At 38.6% G+C, this 18151-nt stretch overlaps 1 protein-coding gene across 10 annotated transcripts in view; it reads right to left on the bottom strand.

The window, feature by feature from the left end:
• The window catches only part of MAST4 (microtubule associated serine/threonine kinase family member 4), a 545650-nt gene that overhangs the window by 196908 nt on the left and 330591 nt on the right, over window positions 1-18151 (bottom strand). The window contains exon 1 of one of the 10 annotated variants that reach the window (XM_088796540.1): window positions 2694-2952. The exons of 8 other annotated variants lie outside the window; for them this stretch is intronic. In XM_088796540.1, coding sequence (XP_088652666.1) covers window positions 2694-2740 — 47 coding nt within the window. In that variant the 5' untranslated portion in view covers window positions 2741-2952. Of the gene's footprint in view, window positions 1-2693; window positions 2953-18151 lie in introns of those variants that run through there. One more of the 10 variants, XM_088796544.1, reaches the window with a different exon arrangement.

The raw sequence follows: 18151 nt of genomic DNA, 5'->3' as shown, positions 1-18151 counted from the left end.
GAGTCAAGTTTTCTATCTCCCAGAACTAGTCTCTGGTTTGGTGTCAGTACTTGGAAAACTAGGCAAGTGGTTTCCTTACAGTCAGAGCACATTCAAAAGCTGCTGCCCTTAAATATACTGTACTCTAACTTAGCAGCTCACTGGAAAGCTCTCAGGAATGCCCACTGATAGAGCCATGAATGTCTCTGAGTAGTCTTATCTGTCCCTTCTAGTCCTAAAATAAGCACGCAGAGGCACTGACACTACTCCATGTCTCCAAGCTGAGACAGGCATGATGTGTGCTACAAAGCACATGTGAACCTAATTCCAAACTTCAATTGAAAAAAGGAAGAAAAAAAAAAAAACTTTCTTTTTCAGAAACTAGAATGCCACCCATACGCTATCTACAAGTCACAAATTTCTAAATAAAAGTCATAAATTTCTAAATAAATTAACGATCCATTAATTTCTGAAATATTTATATATTTTGGGGTCTCATAGCCAGGATTTCAATTTCTGAAGTAGGAATCAGAAAATGTCTCATGTTATTGATAAGTGATATGGAAAATTCTGAATTACACCTACAGAATATAACATATGCTAGGGCCATAGCCCGCGGCTGCATTACCTATGGAATAAACTCTCCTGAAAGAAAAGCAGTAATGTCTCATGAGATAGTCAAAGACCATTCTACAAATCTGGTCTGTTATAAATTCCCCAAATATTTAAAATTATATGCATATGATCTGTTTTTAATAAAATCAATGATAAGACTTTCCATTATAACATTTCTCTGCAGTGGTTAGAAACTGAATTTACTCAAAGATTGCAGAATTGGCTTCCTCCATGAATGAATGTAGAATTAGCTATGTCTACCGAAGAGTAATTTTACATTTCAAGGTAAACAAAATGTTCAAAGTCAATTTCATGCTAACACTACAATGACATTTAAGAATGAGACTCTGTTTTACTGTGTCAGGCTCAAGTGGAGGAGCAATTTATTTTAAATGCACATTAACATTTACCAGGGTAGAGGCTAGACCCAGGGGGTGTGGCCTGAGACCAAAACAAAATCCAGGGTATCTTAGTGTTTAGCTGACCTTGTATGTCCTGTGTTATCCTTGACAATATCATAAAACTTGTGGCATACCTCAGTCTTTCAAATTAGAGGCAGAACATTTGATACAACTGAGTGTGTATTTTAAAAAGTTACTTTGAAGTATTTCCTTTTAACATGGACAAGAATGCTAAAAACGAAAGAAAGAAAAGGCATAATGTGAAATGATACATGCTAAGTCCAAAGAAAACAAGGAAGCAGCACAACCAGAAACAGAGGTGAAAGCAAAACTGGGTTAGGGTTAGTGTTCCTGAGTCTTGAACTGAGAGCTATGGGTATCTTAGCTGTGCATTTCCAGAATGCTGGAGAGAGGAGGGTTACGTGGAAGAATCAATGTATGCCATTAAATTTTTCCCCACAGATGGTGAGGGCTGAATGTTAGGGTAGAGAAGGAGCTGAGGGCAAAATATTAGGGTGATAGGTAAATATTTTTCGTATCTATTATGAAAAATGCCACATCTAAGAAGAAGATTGTAAGAGCCCTATAACTTTTTTTTTATAAGTGAGTACTTAGTATAAAATCAGGGTACAATTTTGGAGCAAGAACTGATTAGAAAAGTATTCCAATCACTTCAGAAATATCCTGTTTTTATTAATTTACTAATTAAGGAAATAATTTCTCTTGTATGACGCATCTACAGAATTCAAGAGAAATAATTAATACTAGGAACTGGGTACAGTTTTCTTCCTGCAGTCTCTTTCTGGAACTACTCCAACATGAGATGAGTGGGTCTGTACAGATTTCAATGAAAATGTAATTTTATATCTGTATTATAAGTTAGAAGAAGGGATATTTGTACTTTTCTACCCGATTTATATTTCACTGGATATTATTTTAAGGGTGCCAGCACAGACTAAATCACAGCTTCTGTATCGTTGACTAACAGATTTAAAATAAAAATTTGCTGACACTTCCTGCATCACAGATGTTTAACTTCTGCGCCAGAGATTAGATGTGGACGTTTTCAACGTGGTGACACCAAATCAGAAGGCAGTCAGATGAGTTAATGGGTTAAAAAAAAAAAAAAAAAGCTAAGCAAACACAGAGCTCAACTAGGTAAACACACTGCATGCAGTGGCTGGAGACTCTGCAGAGAGGATTCAAAATGCACTACAGTTCATTAATATTCTGTTGTACAGATAAAACATTGATCACATCTAATGAATGTCACAAATAACCCTTCTCTTGCACTCTAATCCATTGTCATGCCTTCTATTATTCAATGCAGACAGTAGCCTTTCTTTAGAAAAAGACAGCGTGGGGATAAACAAACAGTAAGAGAGAAAGAGAAAAAGACAGACACACCATGGCCTGCTGACACATTCTTTCCAAATGAGCTGTTAAGATGTTTCCAGCACTGAGGTTTAGTAACTTTAAATATGCAGCAATGCTTTTCCTCTGACTGCAACGCAAAATGCAGGGTCTGGGTTTCCACATTAGCTGAAACCAAATGCCATGCATTTAAGACATGTTCCTCCACCTCACACTGCAGTGCTCTGAAGCTGTCAGTACAAACAAATGCTAAATAGCTATTGGTCGCAGGAAAGCGAGTGCCATGCAGAAAGCATTAAAATATTAAAGACAGACAATACTTACTCCAAGGTCAGCCCCGGAATCTGTAGCCTTTCCCGCTGGGCTTTCATGGTTGTTATATGTTACCACACTGTATTGTAACCATGACACGCACTCCCCTGCCAGCGTCCCGGTGATGACAGAGAGCCAAAACGAACCTCTATAAAGGACTGGACTAACAGTCTCTCGAGGGGGAGGAGATCCTGCAAGTTTGGGTCCTTCCACCTCTAGCTGTAATCAAGAGATGTCAGCCGCTTTGCTGAGGTTAACGGCAGTGCACACTGCACTGATTTCGTTAAGGGAATGAGGCTTTCAGCTCTGCATATCAAGTAATTGGTTTCTGATTTTTTTTTTTTTTTAAAGAAAGTCACTCCACTCACAGACCCAGTTTTCACCTCACTGAAATGAAAAGTCCTTTTCACCAGGCAGACTGGAAAAAAATAAATACATAAAGCAACAGTATCTTACTTGTAAAAGAGTTTATCTCTCCAACCCTTGACAATTCCCCACCTCCCAGTGATGGTATCAAATAGAATTCGGCCATCCAGAGGAAGTTCGGCTTACTCTTGGTGGAATTAACAAAATCACTCATGTTCCACAGGAAAGACATGGGGAATGGTGCCCAGTGAAAATAATGACATTTTTTCTCTATATATGGCAATCACCAGAAAGAGGAATAAACTAAGTGCATTCGTTTGTGGGAAGTTGAACTCTGAGGCAAAGACTTGTGTGAACAGGCAAAACCCTAGAATGGGAAAATACCAACTGGAAACATAAGTGACAGGAGCTTATATTTCTATTTTTAAAGCTGATGTTTAAGAACGTCGCAGTGCTACATACTTTACAAAATGAATCATATGTGAATAACGAAAGAAAGGGAGAACATATATTTTGAAAGCCTGAAAGTTTCATCCTGTGTTTATTCAAGGAACTCAATTTTTCACAGTGTTCATAACTGGGACTGAGTGTACTTCTATTGTCATGTATGAAGAACATATCTGACTCACTTCCTCTAACGCATTTTAAAATGTTTTAAAATTTGGCAACCACTGGTTTGTTGAGAAGAAATACTAAAACAAATTAGAATTTTATTTTTGTAAGAATTCTAATTTTCGAGCATCTGCTGTCCACATACCCATAGCCAAGCTGTGGTAAAACAATCGTGCTCAAGTAGTTCCATTTAAAAGGCCATGAAGTTAAACGCTATCTTTTCACAGGTGAAGAAACTGAGGGCACATCACTGATGGCAGGGCTAGGATTACATTCTGGTGTGTTTACTTTTATCCCAGAGGCCTTAGTAAGCAGGGATACCATGTGCAGTCGTACAGGTTGTGCCCTGTACAAAGGTGCTAGGAAAAGAGGAAAGGAAGGAAGCAAAGAGGAAGCTTTCCCATGGTTCTGGATTGCATTAACCCTATTTCTCCTCATTTTCACAAAAGTCACCCTCAACTCTGCACCCATCTAGAGGGTCACATTTTTTGAATTCTACAAATGTACCTGTGGGCCAGAGGAGGTTCATGTGATAATCCTAGAACCCTTCTTTAAATCCTAACCTACCAAATTGCTCTGGGGTATTTGTTCATCTCAATTAAGAATCAACTTCTCCTGTTGCAGGTTCACAGAACTAACCAGCCTCCTCCCTTTTAGAGCCAACAAATCCACACTGAGCACAGTCACTGGTTAGTGACCATAAAGACAGACAGAAATGCAAACAAACAACTATAATTAATATAAAAGCCTAACAATAAGAAGAAATAAAGTTATAATGGAAAACAAGGAGAGATCAACTTTGTCCCCCATCCTCTCTCCCCCCTCCGAAGCTTCTTTGTAGTGTAAAATATTGAGAATCTCATCACTCTTTCCACCTAAACCACCCTAATCCAAGATACACCAGGTCTTGGCTAGATTACTGTAACTTCCTTCTAACTAATCTTTCTACTTCCCTCCATACCCACAACTCTTTGTTGGCCACACAAACTTCAGAATGATCTTGGCCAGAATACATCACTCCTCTATTCAAAACCCTCCAGTAGCTTCCCTCTTATTCCAAGTAGAAATCAAAAGCTTAGTAATGTTGGTCAAAAAAAAAAAAAAAAAAGGATAATCAAGCCTCAATAGGAATGATCATAATAATGTATTAAAATATATCAAATATTTAAAGCCATGAGTTCAAGAACATAAGGAAAAAAGGAAGAAGGAAGGGCAGGAAGCAAGCAAGCAAGGATTACCTTTATAAGTCATTAGGGAACTCCTCTATTAATTTTGAAAACTGGTAAAGGGAAAAAACAAATCAAGCATTTATCCTGGTTTCCCTATGAATTGTAGACATGGTAAGAACTCTTGGTAAGAACTCTCACCTCATAGATGGGAAAATGATTCTCTTTAGAGAAGTATTCCAACGGGTAAATAAAGAAGACAAAATTAGAACATCACCGTTTTTCAAACCCTAATAAATCAACGGATCTAGACTATGACCATCAATGACTGCTGTCACCACAAAGAGAGAGACAACCGGTCATTATACGAAGTGTGATTAAACAATACGGTGAATGTGTAAATTTAAAAAAAAAAGTATTACAGTTAAAGACACATTGCCACTAATCTCCCTCAAAATACTCCCTCTCACTTTGAACATACTTATCCCATCATTCTTGCCACTTTCTGAAGCAGTTCTGGAACTCCTCTTTCATGAGTGTCTTTAGTTGAGCTGTCGTGGCTGCCTCAATGTCCTGAATCATTTTGACTTAGGGGAAGAGCCAGAAGTCACACAGTGCCAGGTCCTGTGAATAAGGTGGATGAGGACACACCATAATGTTTGTTATTTGACAGAAATTGTCGTATACCAGAAGTGATGTGTGACACGGAGTGTTGTCGTGATGGAGGATGATTTACGGCACACTTTAAAACACACCTTCTCTCAACCGTAGCTCACATACAACTGACTGCAGAACAAGTTAAAACTTGTCACACGTTGTTACTAAGGTTTGATGCGCTGCTTCCAGTATTGAAGATCCCTGCCTTTCTGTTGGATGGCACTCGGCAGCAGCATTCACTGTATTTGTTGATCACAATGGAAAGGCTCTGTGTCACACTTTGCTTCTGGTACGGGAATTTCTGTCAAATAAAAGCATTATGGTGTGTTGTCATCCACCTTAAGCACAGGACCTGGCACTGTGCAACTTCTGCCTCTTCCCCAAAGTCAAAATGACTATAAAAGGTAAACATTTTCAATCAATTCAGGACGTTGAGGCAGCCACAATGCAGGGCAACTAAAGACAAATACGAAAGAGGACTTCCAGAACTGCTTCAGAAGGTAGCAAAAATGATAGGGTAAGTGTGATCGAAACAAGAGCGACTATTTTGAGGGGGATTAATGACAATGTGTCTTTTACTGTAATAAATTTTATTTTATTTAAATATTCACTGTGTTGTTTGATCACACCATGTATGCCTCTTGATGCAACACATATGGAATAGTCTTACCAAAAAAGCCATAACCCCTGGATAACAACAAAGCCTCTAGATCAAAATATCAATTTACAGGAAATATAGGGACAAAGGAATGTGTGAAGCAATATCACAGAGATGTGATCACCAAAAACTAGACTGAGCAACATTGCCCCTCTAACAATGACCTGGATTCTTAAACAAAAATTTTCAGAGTGAGGATATGAAAGCAATAGAGGAAGAACCTAAAGATTAAAGAAGACTTACAAGACATATCAACTAATTGCAGCATATGAACTTTTGGGGTCCTGATATCAAACAAATTGTAAACCAAAAACATAACCAAATATTTAGAATATTACATAGATATAGATATAGATAGATAGATATATGGGTATATGTAGATATATAGATATATACACATACACACAAACACAAAAAAACAAACATACACATACATACATACACACACACCAGCCTTGAATATATATGTTAAATATATATGTGTACATATACACACAGGATATCTGATAATACTAACCAATTATTTTTTAGTACAGGGATCAGGATCACTTTTAATTCCCTATCTTTTAGATACATACAAAAATATTCCAAGTTAAAATAGTAAGTTCAGGCTTTGCTTCAAAATAATCTGGGGAGGGAATGTAAGATACAATGCATGTAAAGGAAAAGTGTCCATGAGTTATTATTTATTAAACGTGGGTGCTGGTAGATAAGGGGTTCATTATACTGTTCTCTCTAGCACATGTCTGAAATACTGTCTAATAAAAATTTGAAGACGAGTTCTTTCTTACCATGCCTCCAAAGCTCCGTGTGACACATACACTCCCACCCCGCCTGGCCTCCTGCCCTGCAGCGCTCACCCTCACTCTTTGCCATTTGTTCTTCACATGCACCAAGCACAGGCCTACCTTTGGGCCTTTCACTTCCCGCTCACTCTGCCAGGGGCTCTTTTCCCCAGAGACTTTCAAATGTCCTGTTTCAAACTGCAGGCCTTCCCCACACATATCTCTCCTTCTCCTCACCCTGCTGTGGTTTTCTCCTCAACACTTACCATAATTTGAAATATTTTTTATTTGTTTATTGTCTCTGTCCCTATCCAAGAAGGTAAGTGTGTTGTGTGTATCCCCAGTGCCAAGAACAGCTCACACAGGTAGTCAATAAATATCTGCTGAAAAACGAATGAAGGACCCTTCCTACATTGCGGGACCCACCCACTTAAGAGACTGGCCTTCCCTTTCCTTATACTTACAGCTCTCCGCAGTGTCAGCTGACTAAAGGGTTCCAACAGTGACCTCAGAGAGTGCCCTCCAAGAACCTGGAGAATCGGGACATGTTCAGTTACCACAGGAGGACCCAGAAAGGCGCCCGCTGGCTGGAAGGCACACACTAAGGACTAGCTATGCACACGCGCGTGCAGAGGAGGAACCTAAGTTACACTTGAGCGGTGCACTACACTGCATTTTAGAGGGAGCTGGGTGACGGGAGGACACCGGGGTAAAGTACGCTGTAGGACTAGGAAGACACGCACACAACAAGGCCGAAGGTCAACAGCCTTCTACTCTTACAGGAACGAACACCCTGGCCACATGAATGGTGGCAATATGGGTGTTGAACAAACCCAGGGGCATGCCTTAAGGTTGGGTCTTTCTAGGTGTTCTCTAGAGTAGTGGTTCTCAATCTGGTCTGCAGACATGTTTGGTTGTCAGAACTGGGAGGGGGTTGCTGCTACTGGCATCTCGTGGATAGAGACCAGGGATGTTTCTAAATACCCACAATGCATAAGACAGCTCTCCACAACGAGCAATTATCCAACACAAAATCAATAGTGGTGCTCTAGAAACCCCGCTTTAAAGATGGGGTCAATTTCTGTAGGGCCCTCAGTAACATTACGCAGCTGAAAACGTCTTGGTTCAGATTTTATTGCCTTCAGCTTAGGAAAAATAAACAGCAGTCTTATTGTTTCATTTCTCATTCTGTATTTTCTTCTATCAGCAATGTTACTAACCGAAGTGTATCCACATGCTTCTGTCCTGTTTTCAGGGGGGAATGGCTTTTTATAGCCAGAGCCCCAGAAATGTCTCAAAGTCACAGAAACTTAATTGCTGGGGTGCCCATGCCACACCCAAGCAGCAGCCTAGATATGGAATTCTGCAAAGCACGATGACCCAAACTACATACAAAATGATCTCCACAGCTGCTCCAAGGCTATAGTGGAAGGGGTGGGCTCACAAGTCCAGCCAGGTATGTGGATCTGAGGCACATGGGCTGATGGGATTTAAACATAAGGGTTTTGACTCCTCAGATGAAATTCAAAGAACAGATCTCCCCAGTCCAACATGTCCTCAGTTTTTTCCAGCTCTAAATTCAAGGCTTCTGCAAGGAACATATAAAACCCTAAGGCAAGAGTGATGGCAAGCTTCACTCTCCTTGAATGTTTAATTATTTATATATTCTTAAAAAGGCATGTGTGGTCAAGGAGGAGAGGAAAGAAGAAGCAGCAGCAGAAGACATACATATATATATATATATATATATATATATATATATATATATATATATATATATACACACACACACATACATATATATATATAACACACGCACACACACACACACATATATGGTGGTAGGGAGAATAATAACCCCTCTAAAGATGTCATAATCCTCCGAATTTGTGAACAGATTACATGGCAAAAGGGACTTTGCTGATGTGATTAAATTAAGCATTTTAAGGACATTTTTCTGGATAATCTGTGTGGGTCCAATGTAATCACAAGGGTCCTCACAAGGGAAAAGAGAAAGGCAAGAGCACCAGAGTCAGGTAAGGCAATGTGACAGAAGCAGGGGTCAGAAAGATGGGGCCTCTAGGGGCTGTAATGGGGAGGGCACAGATTCTCCCCAGAACCTCCAGAAAGAATGCAGCCTTTGATTTTAGCGCTGTAAGATCCATTTCAGACCTCTGACTCCCAGAACTGGACGATAATAAATATGTGTTGTTTCAAGATACTAAGTCTGTAGTAACTTGTCACAGGAGCAGTAGAAAACTAACATGTAAATAGTCAAACTAATATGAGCACTGAATACTGATTTAAGCAAAAAATAAATCATACTATAACAGTGATATAACTATTTGGGGTAGTTGGGGAATTGAAAAATGAGGTAGAAGAGGTAGAATAAGAGTTAAGTTCTCATGTTCCATAATAGGAAGTCAATATATAATGTACATAATTGATAAATAAAAAAGAGCAGCATAAATGCATTACTGTGAACTGTGGAGGACATTATGAAAAGAAAGAGCCCTGGGACTTGAAGTAGTTCTTTGGGGGAAGCAGGACTGGGGTGGGAGTGGGGAGGCAGAACTCCACGGTATTTCACAAGCCTGGGGGCAACTTTCAAAATTATATATGCATATTATTTTGATAAGAATAAAATTAAATTTAAAAAGAAAGATGACTGCCAATCATACCAGTAATTCCTTGCTGTAGGTCTGAATTTTGTTTTACTCACTCATGTTGAAACTTTGCCTAATTTCCAGGCCCTTTGCCTAATTTCCACTACTACAGAACCAACAGGGACAAGGGCAGAGTTGAGTGTGAATGAGAGTTGAGTGTGAATGAAATTGATCACGCCATGGGTCAAGCCATATTGAAGCTGGATACCCAAACTTTCCAGTTATGCAATCCAACAAGTCCCTTCTCCTCGGCCAACTTGGGCTGGATATTCTCACTTGTGATAGTAAAGATTACCAAGTGATACAATCAGAAAGCTTTGTAAGCTGTACAAATAATTTCTTTAATTTAACCACTTTCCTGTCTATAATGTAAGAAAATAAAACAGCTCAACAAAACGACAGAACCTTAAGACCTAATTATAATACGTACTGCAGTAGTACTACTTGTGATGGCGCTTAACTGGAAATTACCCAAATGCCCATCAACAGTAGATTGGCAAACAATATAGGGGCACATTTACATAATGGAATGCTACACAGCAATGAGAATAAATGACCTACAACTATATAGCAATATGGCTACGTCTTACATATATAATGTTGAGGAAAGGAAAGTGTAACTATAGGAATGTAAAATGGTGCCACCAGTGTGGAAAACAGTATGATAATTCCTAAAAAATTAAATAATTACCATATGATTCCACTTCTGGGGGGAGGGGAATATATATGCACAACGTGTGAAAGCAGAGACTTGAACAGATATTTGTACAATCATGTTCATAATAATTATTCACAATAGCCAAAAGGTGAAAGCAGCCCAGGTGTCCACTGACAGATGGATAAGTAAAGAAAATATGTTATATAGAAAAATAAACTGTTATTCAGCCTTAAAAAAGGAAGGTAAATTTGATATACACTACAACATAGATGAACTTTGATGATATTATGGTAAGTAAAGTAAGACAGCCGTCAAAGGACAGATATTGTATGATTGCACTTAAATGAGGTGCCTAGAATAGTCAAATTCATAGAGACAGAAAGTCGAATGGTGGTTGCCAGGGGCTGGCGGGTGGCACATGGGAAGTTAGTGTCTTATGGGTATGAAGTCTCAGTTTGGAAAGATGAAAAGCTTCTGTGGATGTACAGTGGTGACAGTTGCACAACAATGTGAAGGTTCATAATGCCACAGAGCTATACATTTAACAATGGTTAGAATAGTAAATTTTATGTTATGTATATTTTATCACAATTAAAAAAGATAAGAAAAAGAAAGTGTACCTATCCTGTGACTCAACTTACATGAAGTTTAAAATCAGGCCAAACCAACCTATACTACTACAAGTCAGGATAGTACGTAGTTATGGGGGTGGAGTGGGGCAGTGCTTGGTTGGTCGTCACCGAAAGTATGAAGGGCATTTCTGAGGTACAAATAATGTTATTTTTTGATCTAAGTGCTGGTTACACCGATGTGCTCAGTTTGTGAAAATTCCTCAAGCCCATGAATTTGGGGATTCCTCAAAGTCTCAAGCTGCATCTCTCATAAAAGCAAAGAAGGTATTTTAGATTTTATAACTTTCTCACAAACTTCTCATATAAACCTCCTCTTTTAAAAATGTTATTTATTCTCTGCATCATCACTCCAGGCAGGATTTCAAACAATACATACAAATACACACATACAGTACTCAATAATTATTTGTTATATTAATAAATGAAGCAAAGCAAAGCAGTAAATCAGAAATAGAGAAAATAGAAAACAAACTACATGAACAAGTCCATGGGAAAATAGGAAGCCAAATATACAGAAAATACAGAATCCTAAAGTAAATGGGTAAATTTCATGGCTCTCTCTGGGACCAAAATAATTATTACTTGCCCAAGTATGCAAGTTTCTTAGTTAGCAAGTCATTGAGCTAGGATTTTAAACCAGAATTTCTGAACCCAGTTACTTCATTGTTTTTTATTACAGTATACTACACTTTCCCAGATCATAAAATATAGACAGTGAGTTATTTGACAAAATTATTCCAGGAGTATTTTTCTAGGTAATATATTCAACATATTAACTCATATCAAAAATTGATTTTTAATAGCATTTGGGGAAATGTAATGCATAAAGTCAGATATCAGGTAAGCTGGAGGTTCTTGTTGAAAAACTCTGAATGTCAAAAACAGCCAACAGACAAAAATATTAAATTAAATGACACAGAACTTGTCAAAAAGTTTCACAAACTATAAAATAATCTCTAGAGGTGATATCTCCTGAAAGAGCTCTTCTATTTCCACACTCAGCAACACAGTGGTTGTCATCTCCTATTCCAACAGATTATCAGAGGTTTGGAATATAGCACTATCCTTCCTGTTTTCCATTTTTGTTAACTGCTTAATTACATGTGGCCTGATCCATTCTCAGCCATACCGTCTTCTTTCAGGAGCTTAACGCACATTAGCAGAGAAAGGACCTCTTTAATAAGCTGTTCTAATGATGTCTGATTTTTAAATAAATTTTTGATTTTCAAGTTGTAAATTACACAACTAAGATTTTTCCACAATTGACATTCCATGAGAATTTTACAAATAGATGCAAAATCCTTCCACTCCCAGGATTCTAGATGACCACCGAATGCAAAATGGCATCTGTTACACCACTGTCCTCCATGTATTAGCATAACTGTGCCCTTCACAGTAGACCACATTCTGAACCCTTAATTTAAGAGACATCCATTGAGTGGATTAGGGATGAGAGTTGTCCCTTTTCCCTTCAAAGGGAAAAAGGAGAGAAACCAGACCACATTTCTGAGACTAGGGAAAAAAAAGATTTTCTCATTGATCCAGAGCGGAGGGTCTTCAGAATAAATCACAGAAGAGAATTTATTTTTTTAGTCTCAGACCAAGAATGGTCAAGTCAGAATTTCAGAGAACTAAAAGAGAAGATTTACAAATACAAGAAAAATCGTATCTTTTAAAAAGGAGGGGAGAATGGTAAATTTATAGCAGTTGAAAGAAAAAAGGAAGAATTCAAATCAGCATCAGTGAATTTTAAACATAAAAGTCCATATGCAGTAGTTAATCTCTGTTAGGGAAATGTTATCATGAACATTTATGGACATCAGGTTTTTAAAATATTTAAAGAAGAGGCACCAATGTTTGCATCATCGCTGAAAGTCTACATTTTTCTTTTAAAAAATGCTCATGTTTCTGAAACTTCTTCTCCCAGCATATCATACACAATTTCAAGTCAAATGTACCCTTTAGTTATTATGAAATGTTATGATGACCCATAAGAGATGACCCATAAGTATGTGTTTTTCTGCCATTTGAAGTCATGACAACAAAATGTCAGATTTATATCCCTGGGTGCAATGCCTGCCGTGGAGACTAGCAGAGTGATGAAAAAACGAATGTTACTTCTTAAATTGCATGTTTGGTAACCATCATTCCTTCAGCAAACATTTATGGAATACTTACTATGTAAAAAACCTACTGGAAATTTAAAAAAAAAATTAGTATTTCCTAATTTTATTATAAAATGTTTTCTTGGCTTAACAATAGGATTTTATGGAGAAGGTTTTATTGGCTATATTCTGGGAGAAGAAAGGGAGGGAAGGAGGAAAGAACGGAGGGAGGGACAAGTTGATCAAAACTTATTTGCCTTAACAATGGATCTTATACTGATTTTCATCCTGATATTCCAAGTTCTACTAAAGAGTAAAATAGGTAAAATACAAGACTGATGTTGGCTTTGTGGTCACCACATCTGCTTGGACTTCACATTTTTATGTGAGCAGGAGAGAAAAATGAGGCCTTACCCCTGCTTATTCTAATTAGCCAAGCAATGCAGAGATTTTCATGTTGTTGTTAATGTGATATTTTCACATAGTTGTCACTGTGTTATTTTAAAAGTTTTTAAGAGTATGTCCTGTCTCAGGGCCTTCACAGTCAACTACGTTTTGCAGCTTGTAAGAGCTGCCCCCCAAGTGCAAAGAAGTTGGAGCTTTTTGGCATTATGACTCCAAAGAAGAAAACCAAAGAGAGAATGCAGTGCAAAACACAAAGTTTTTGTTTCCATCCCCTGCAAATCCTTCTCCAATTCCCATCCCTTCCACAAATAGCTAAATAAAATTATAATCTTTCGAGGCAAATATAGCACCTTTTCAGGAACATTAGGAATTGCTGAAATAAGCGTCTTATGGAACCTGAAGGTCAATGAACTTTGCAAGAATATCTAGTGATCACTAAGGTGTACATGGAGATGGGTCACTGAACAAAGTACATTCCAGATTACTATGCTAAAAAACACATTTTAACTTATTGACTTTCTCCTGAGCAGAACCTGAATACGTTTTAAAATTTGTAATATTTGGGTTGACCATAATTATTATCTTCTAAAGAATTGCTAATTGCAATTTTTATGTTTTTCTTTTAGTCAAATTTTATTTAGGAGAAAGTTATTTCCAAAACTTCTTAAAACATTATTAATTTCTAGTATTGTACGCCAACATTTACCACGTATGTGTCAATTTCACACACTTCCACCTAGGTGTTAGCATTCTTATCCCCATTTTTACAACTGAAGAAAGAGATGTAGTAATTAACTTGTCCAAGCTTAGCCAGCTAGGAAGAGAAGAGAAGCTTTAATACTATGCTTTGGATAATTTACTGACATTGCTTTCTATAGCCTAATAAGGATCGATTTGATGAATACTCATCAAGTATTGGAAGGTGGAGTGGGAAGATACAGTCTACAATAATAGCGTATATATCATGCGGGGCGGCCTGCCGGGTCTCTGCTCCTGCTCCCCACATAAGAACTCAGGATGTGGTGAGGCCAAAAAGGAACACACACGGAGTCATACCACTATGGTCTCACTGGAGGCTGGGTTCACACGACTTGCGACCTGCTGTCTGCTTTGTTGCCCACCGACCGACTCGACTCTCCTCGACTCCACTCCCCAGCGCAGCCGCGGCAGTTATATTAGTGGCCAATGGCTCAAGGGTTACAGCTGACGGCCAACTAGCCACAGCTGATGGCCATCTACTACCCGAGCCATCACCTTTCCACATGAGGCCGAGAGCCTGGAAACTGCTCTCTGGGACTCTGTCCGCACAGTATAACATTCATTAAAGATCCATTCAAGTCCTAATTAACTTTATTTGTATTTTCTTGACCTAATACTGATAACATTGTGTTAAAACACCTGCTCCCTCTGCAAAAGCAAGTGACTCTTAGGACAGTATATTGAATATTTTTGGTTTTCGGGTTTGTTGAAGGTCATCATATGCTCTGAACTAAAAGGCATACTTGTGGAAGGTTGACATGACACCTTACTCATTTCCTAGCACATTCTCTGTCACATAGTAGTTACTCAGACTTTATTGATCTGAACTCAGACCTTTCCTCTTTCCAAAATAAATAATTATCTTCATCTTGCAATGGTACATTTGTTTCTAATCCCCATTATTTTTGTATTCAACCATTTTACTCAAATATTTGTTTGCCCCCAATATTCTTCCCCTTGATATTAATTCTTATTTATAAACACTTTATACATTTTGAATTATTCTACTTGTTTTTTTGGGGGAGAAGGAGGTAATACTTAAAGTTTCTTTCTTGGTCAGCACTCTAAAATTTAAATATGTATAAAGGATCTATGATTTCAACTGCTTGAGGAGCCCTATGACGAAACAGAACTGCTCAAATTTTATCTTGGAAAAAAATGCCTTTCTTCTAGTTTAGTTAATGAAAATATTCACCTCAATATCAATATCACTTGCTCAAAGAAGTATCCCTTGACCTTTCAATCTAAATTAGACCCACAATTATCCTCACCTAGAACATTCTGCCTTTTTCCTTCAGAGCATCTATCACAATCAGAATACATTTTAAATAACATATTAATATAAACCCCATAAGGGCAGGAACCGTGCCTTTTCTGTTTACCATTTTATACTAAATGCTTCATTAGCACAGTGCTCAACCATAGGAGAATTCCATAAATACTTGACAAAGCAAGAGTTAATTAACAGTTAACAAAGTGACTCAAAGTATAGTCACAGGCTATTGGGTGAAAACATTAACTGGAGATTATTTCTAGAAGGCTTAGTTACCATTCTGGATTAGAGAAACCAGAACTACTCTGAGTTATCTTGAGAAGTCCAGCATGCCATGTTTTACTTCACTTCATCCAAGCCAGTGACGGAGATGGCATCATCTGTGAATAGCAATAATAGTCACGTCACTGCTCCCGAGGAAAGCTGAGAGGTACCTTGAGAGAGAGGCTGAAGTGCTCTGCTCTGCCCTGGACCAGGGTAGGGGTGGGGGTGGGGGTGGGGGGGTGGGGGGGCAGAGGCAACAAAAAGGCTTTGGGTAACGGGAGGTGGGAGAGTAGAAGTATAAAACCACATATTTTGATAATTCTGTCATCATGCCAAAGAGCAGAAAATTCCTCAAGAGGAATCTCTGGTGACATTAGACAGTTTATATGTGGATACCAGCAATTTCTTACCCCTTCCCACGTAACCTAAAATTTGGTATCAGATTGTATCTTATCATCCCCACACTGCAACAGAACTTGGGCTTTGGTTCCATGATAATCCAATGCACAGTATGGCACGGGTTCTGAACTCTGCCTTTCCTTTCTGTCTGCTCAGCCAACTTGGGAGCTCAGCCTTCGAGCATGTTTGAGTCCTATGAGCCACCGTCTCCGTCATCAGACCACCTGCTTCTTTACAAAGGTGATACTCAGAAGGAGATGGGACTTGTAACATTTGCCCTGTGGATAAGAGGGACAGTCACCTCATATGAGAAGCCTGTCAACTAGATATCCTACTTTCCTTCATCTCTTGCAGGGAAGAGAAAAAAAAAATGAGTCCTCTGACTGCACCAGATAATTAAATCTTTACCAAGCTGCCTCTTCATATCACAGGCTACTGCCTCTAAGAGTGGATTTCTTGAGACCCAACATTAAGACATGAAATGTACCCATGATCTCAAATTCAAATCAACATTTTACTTTCTTTTCCTGAGGAGCCCAAACAGACTTTGGTAACGTGTACAACAAGGTTTAAGGGTTATTCTGTCTCCTGCCGTAGAAAATGCCTGGCAGGATGGGCAAGGATTACAGCAGGGAAGAAACTGTCCTACGGAAATTTCACTATAATAATTCTTCTAGAAAGAAAAAACTGCAGGGGAAAGTGCTGCTGAGTAGTACAGTGAGTGGGAGGCTAGCTGCCAATATCTAGATGGCAAAGTAGAAAGCTTAAAATACTTGAAATCCCTAAGTAATCAGAGAATAGCGTAAACCCATTCCCTTGTGATTTCCATCAAAGTACAGACTTGAAATTTGATGTGCTTTATGAGAAAAGGCAGAAGAGAGAAATGTTCATACATTTATCTTTGTGCAGAGATTGATACAGTATAGGAATTAGCAGGAAAAGCTGTATTCCTTTATTCCAATGTTCCTTTGGCAGGTCAGGATCAGGCAGAAACTCAGGTCTCGTTCAAATGCTACGGGGACTGTAAAAATCAATCAATCAATCAATCAATCAATATATATATGTATGTGTGTGTATATATATACATATATGTGTGTGTGTGTATATATATATGTATATGTATGTATGTATATATATATATATATATATATACATACATACATACATATACATACATATACATATATATATATATATATATATATATATATATATATATATATATATATATACACTTTCCAGGAATCTACTTCTTCTAGGGCAGAAACAACGCTAAAGAATTCAGAGGTGAAAAGAATTAGTACGTCATAAAAAATAGGAAAGAAAAATAAAATACTCTTATATTGACTGTCCCTCAGAGAATTTACTCACATACAAGTAGTTAAATTTATGAAGCAAGTTACTAGGAACCTCATAAATACTAGGTCTATGATCAAGCTGTAATCATTCATTTTATTTACATTTCATGAGAGGGCACTAAGGTAATGATCTTCAAAAGACCTCACTGCAGCCAATGAAAAAGGAAGTGGACATCCTAAAGGAGGAGGGCAAAAAAAGGGAATGCCATTTGTCCCAAAGGCACAGAATTCTTAAAAATCATCTATTTAAAAAGTTATTCTGGGGCCGGCCCGGTGGCTCAGGCGGTTAGAGCTCCATGCTCCTAACTCCGAAGGCACAGGTTCAATTCCCACATGGGCCAGTGGGCTCTCAACCACAAGGTTGCCAGTTCAATCCCTCGAGTCCCGCAAGGGATGGTGGGCTCTGCCCCCTGCAACTAAGATTGAACACGGCACCTTGAGCTGAGCTGCCTCCCGGATGGCTCAGTTGTTGGTTGGAGCGCAGGCTCTCAACCACAAGGTTGCCAGTTCGATTCCTCGACTCCCGCAAGGGATGGTGGGCAGTGCCCCCTGCAACTAAAATTGAACATGGCACCTTGAGCTGAGCTGCCGCTGAGCTCCCGGATGGCTCAGTTGGTTGGAGCGTGTCCTCTCAACCACAAGGTTGCCGGTTTGACTCCCGCAAGGAATGGTGGGCTGTGCCCCCTGCAACTAGCAACGGCAACTGG

The sequence above is a fragment of the Rhinolophus sinicus genome, chromosome 3 (genome assembly GCF_057876585.1).
Source record: "Rhinolophus sinicus isolate RSI-liver-muscle chromosome 3, RSI-T2T, whole genome shotgun sequence".
Classification (NCBI taxonomy): domain Eukaryota; kingdom Metazoa; phylum Chordata; class Mammalia; order Chiroptera; family Rhinolophidae; genus Rhinolophus; species Rhinolophus sinicus.
Note: the sequence above shows the minus strand (reverse complement) of the source record. Positions and strands in the feature narration are given on the sequence as shown.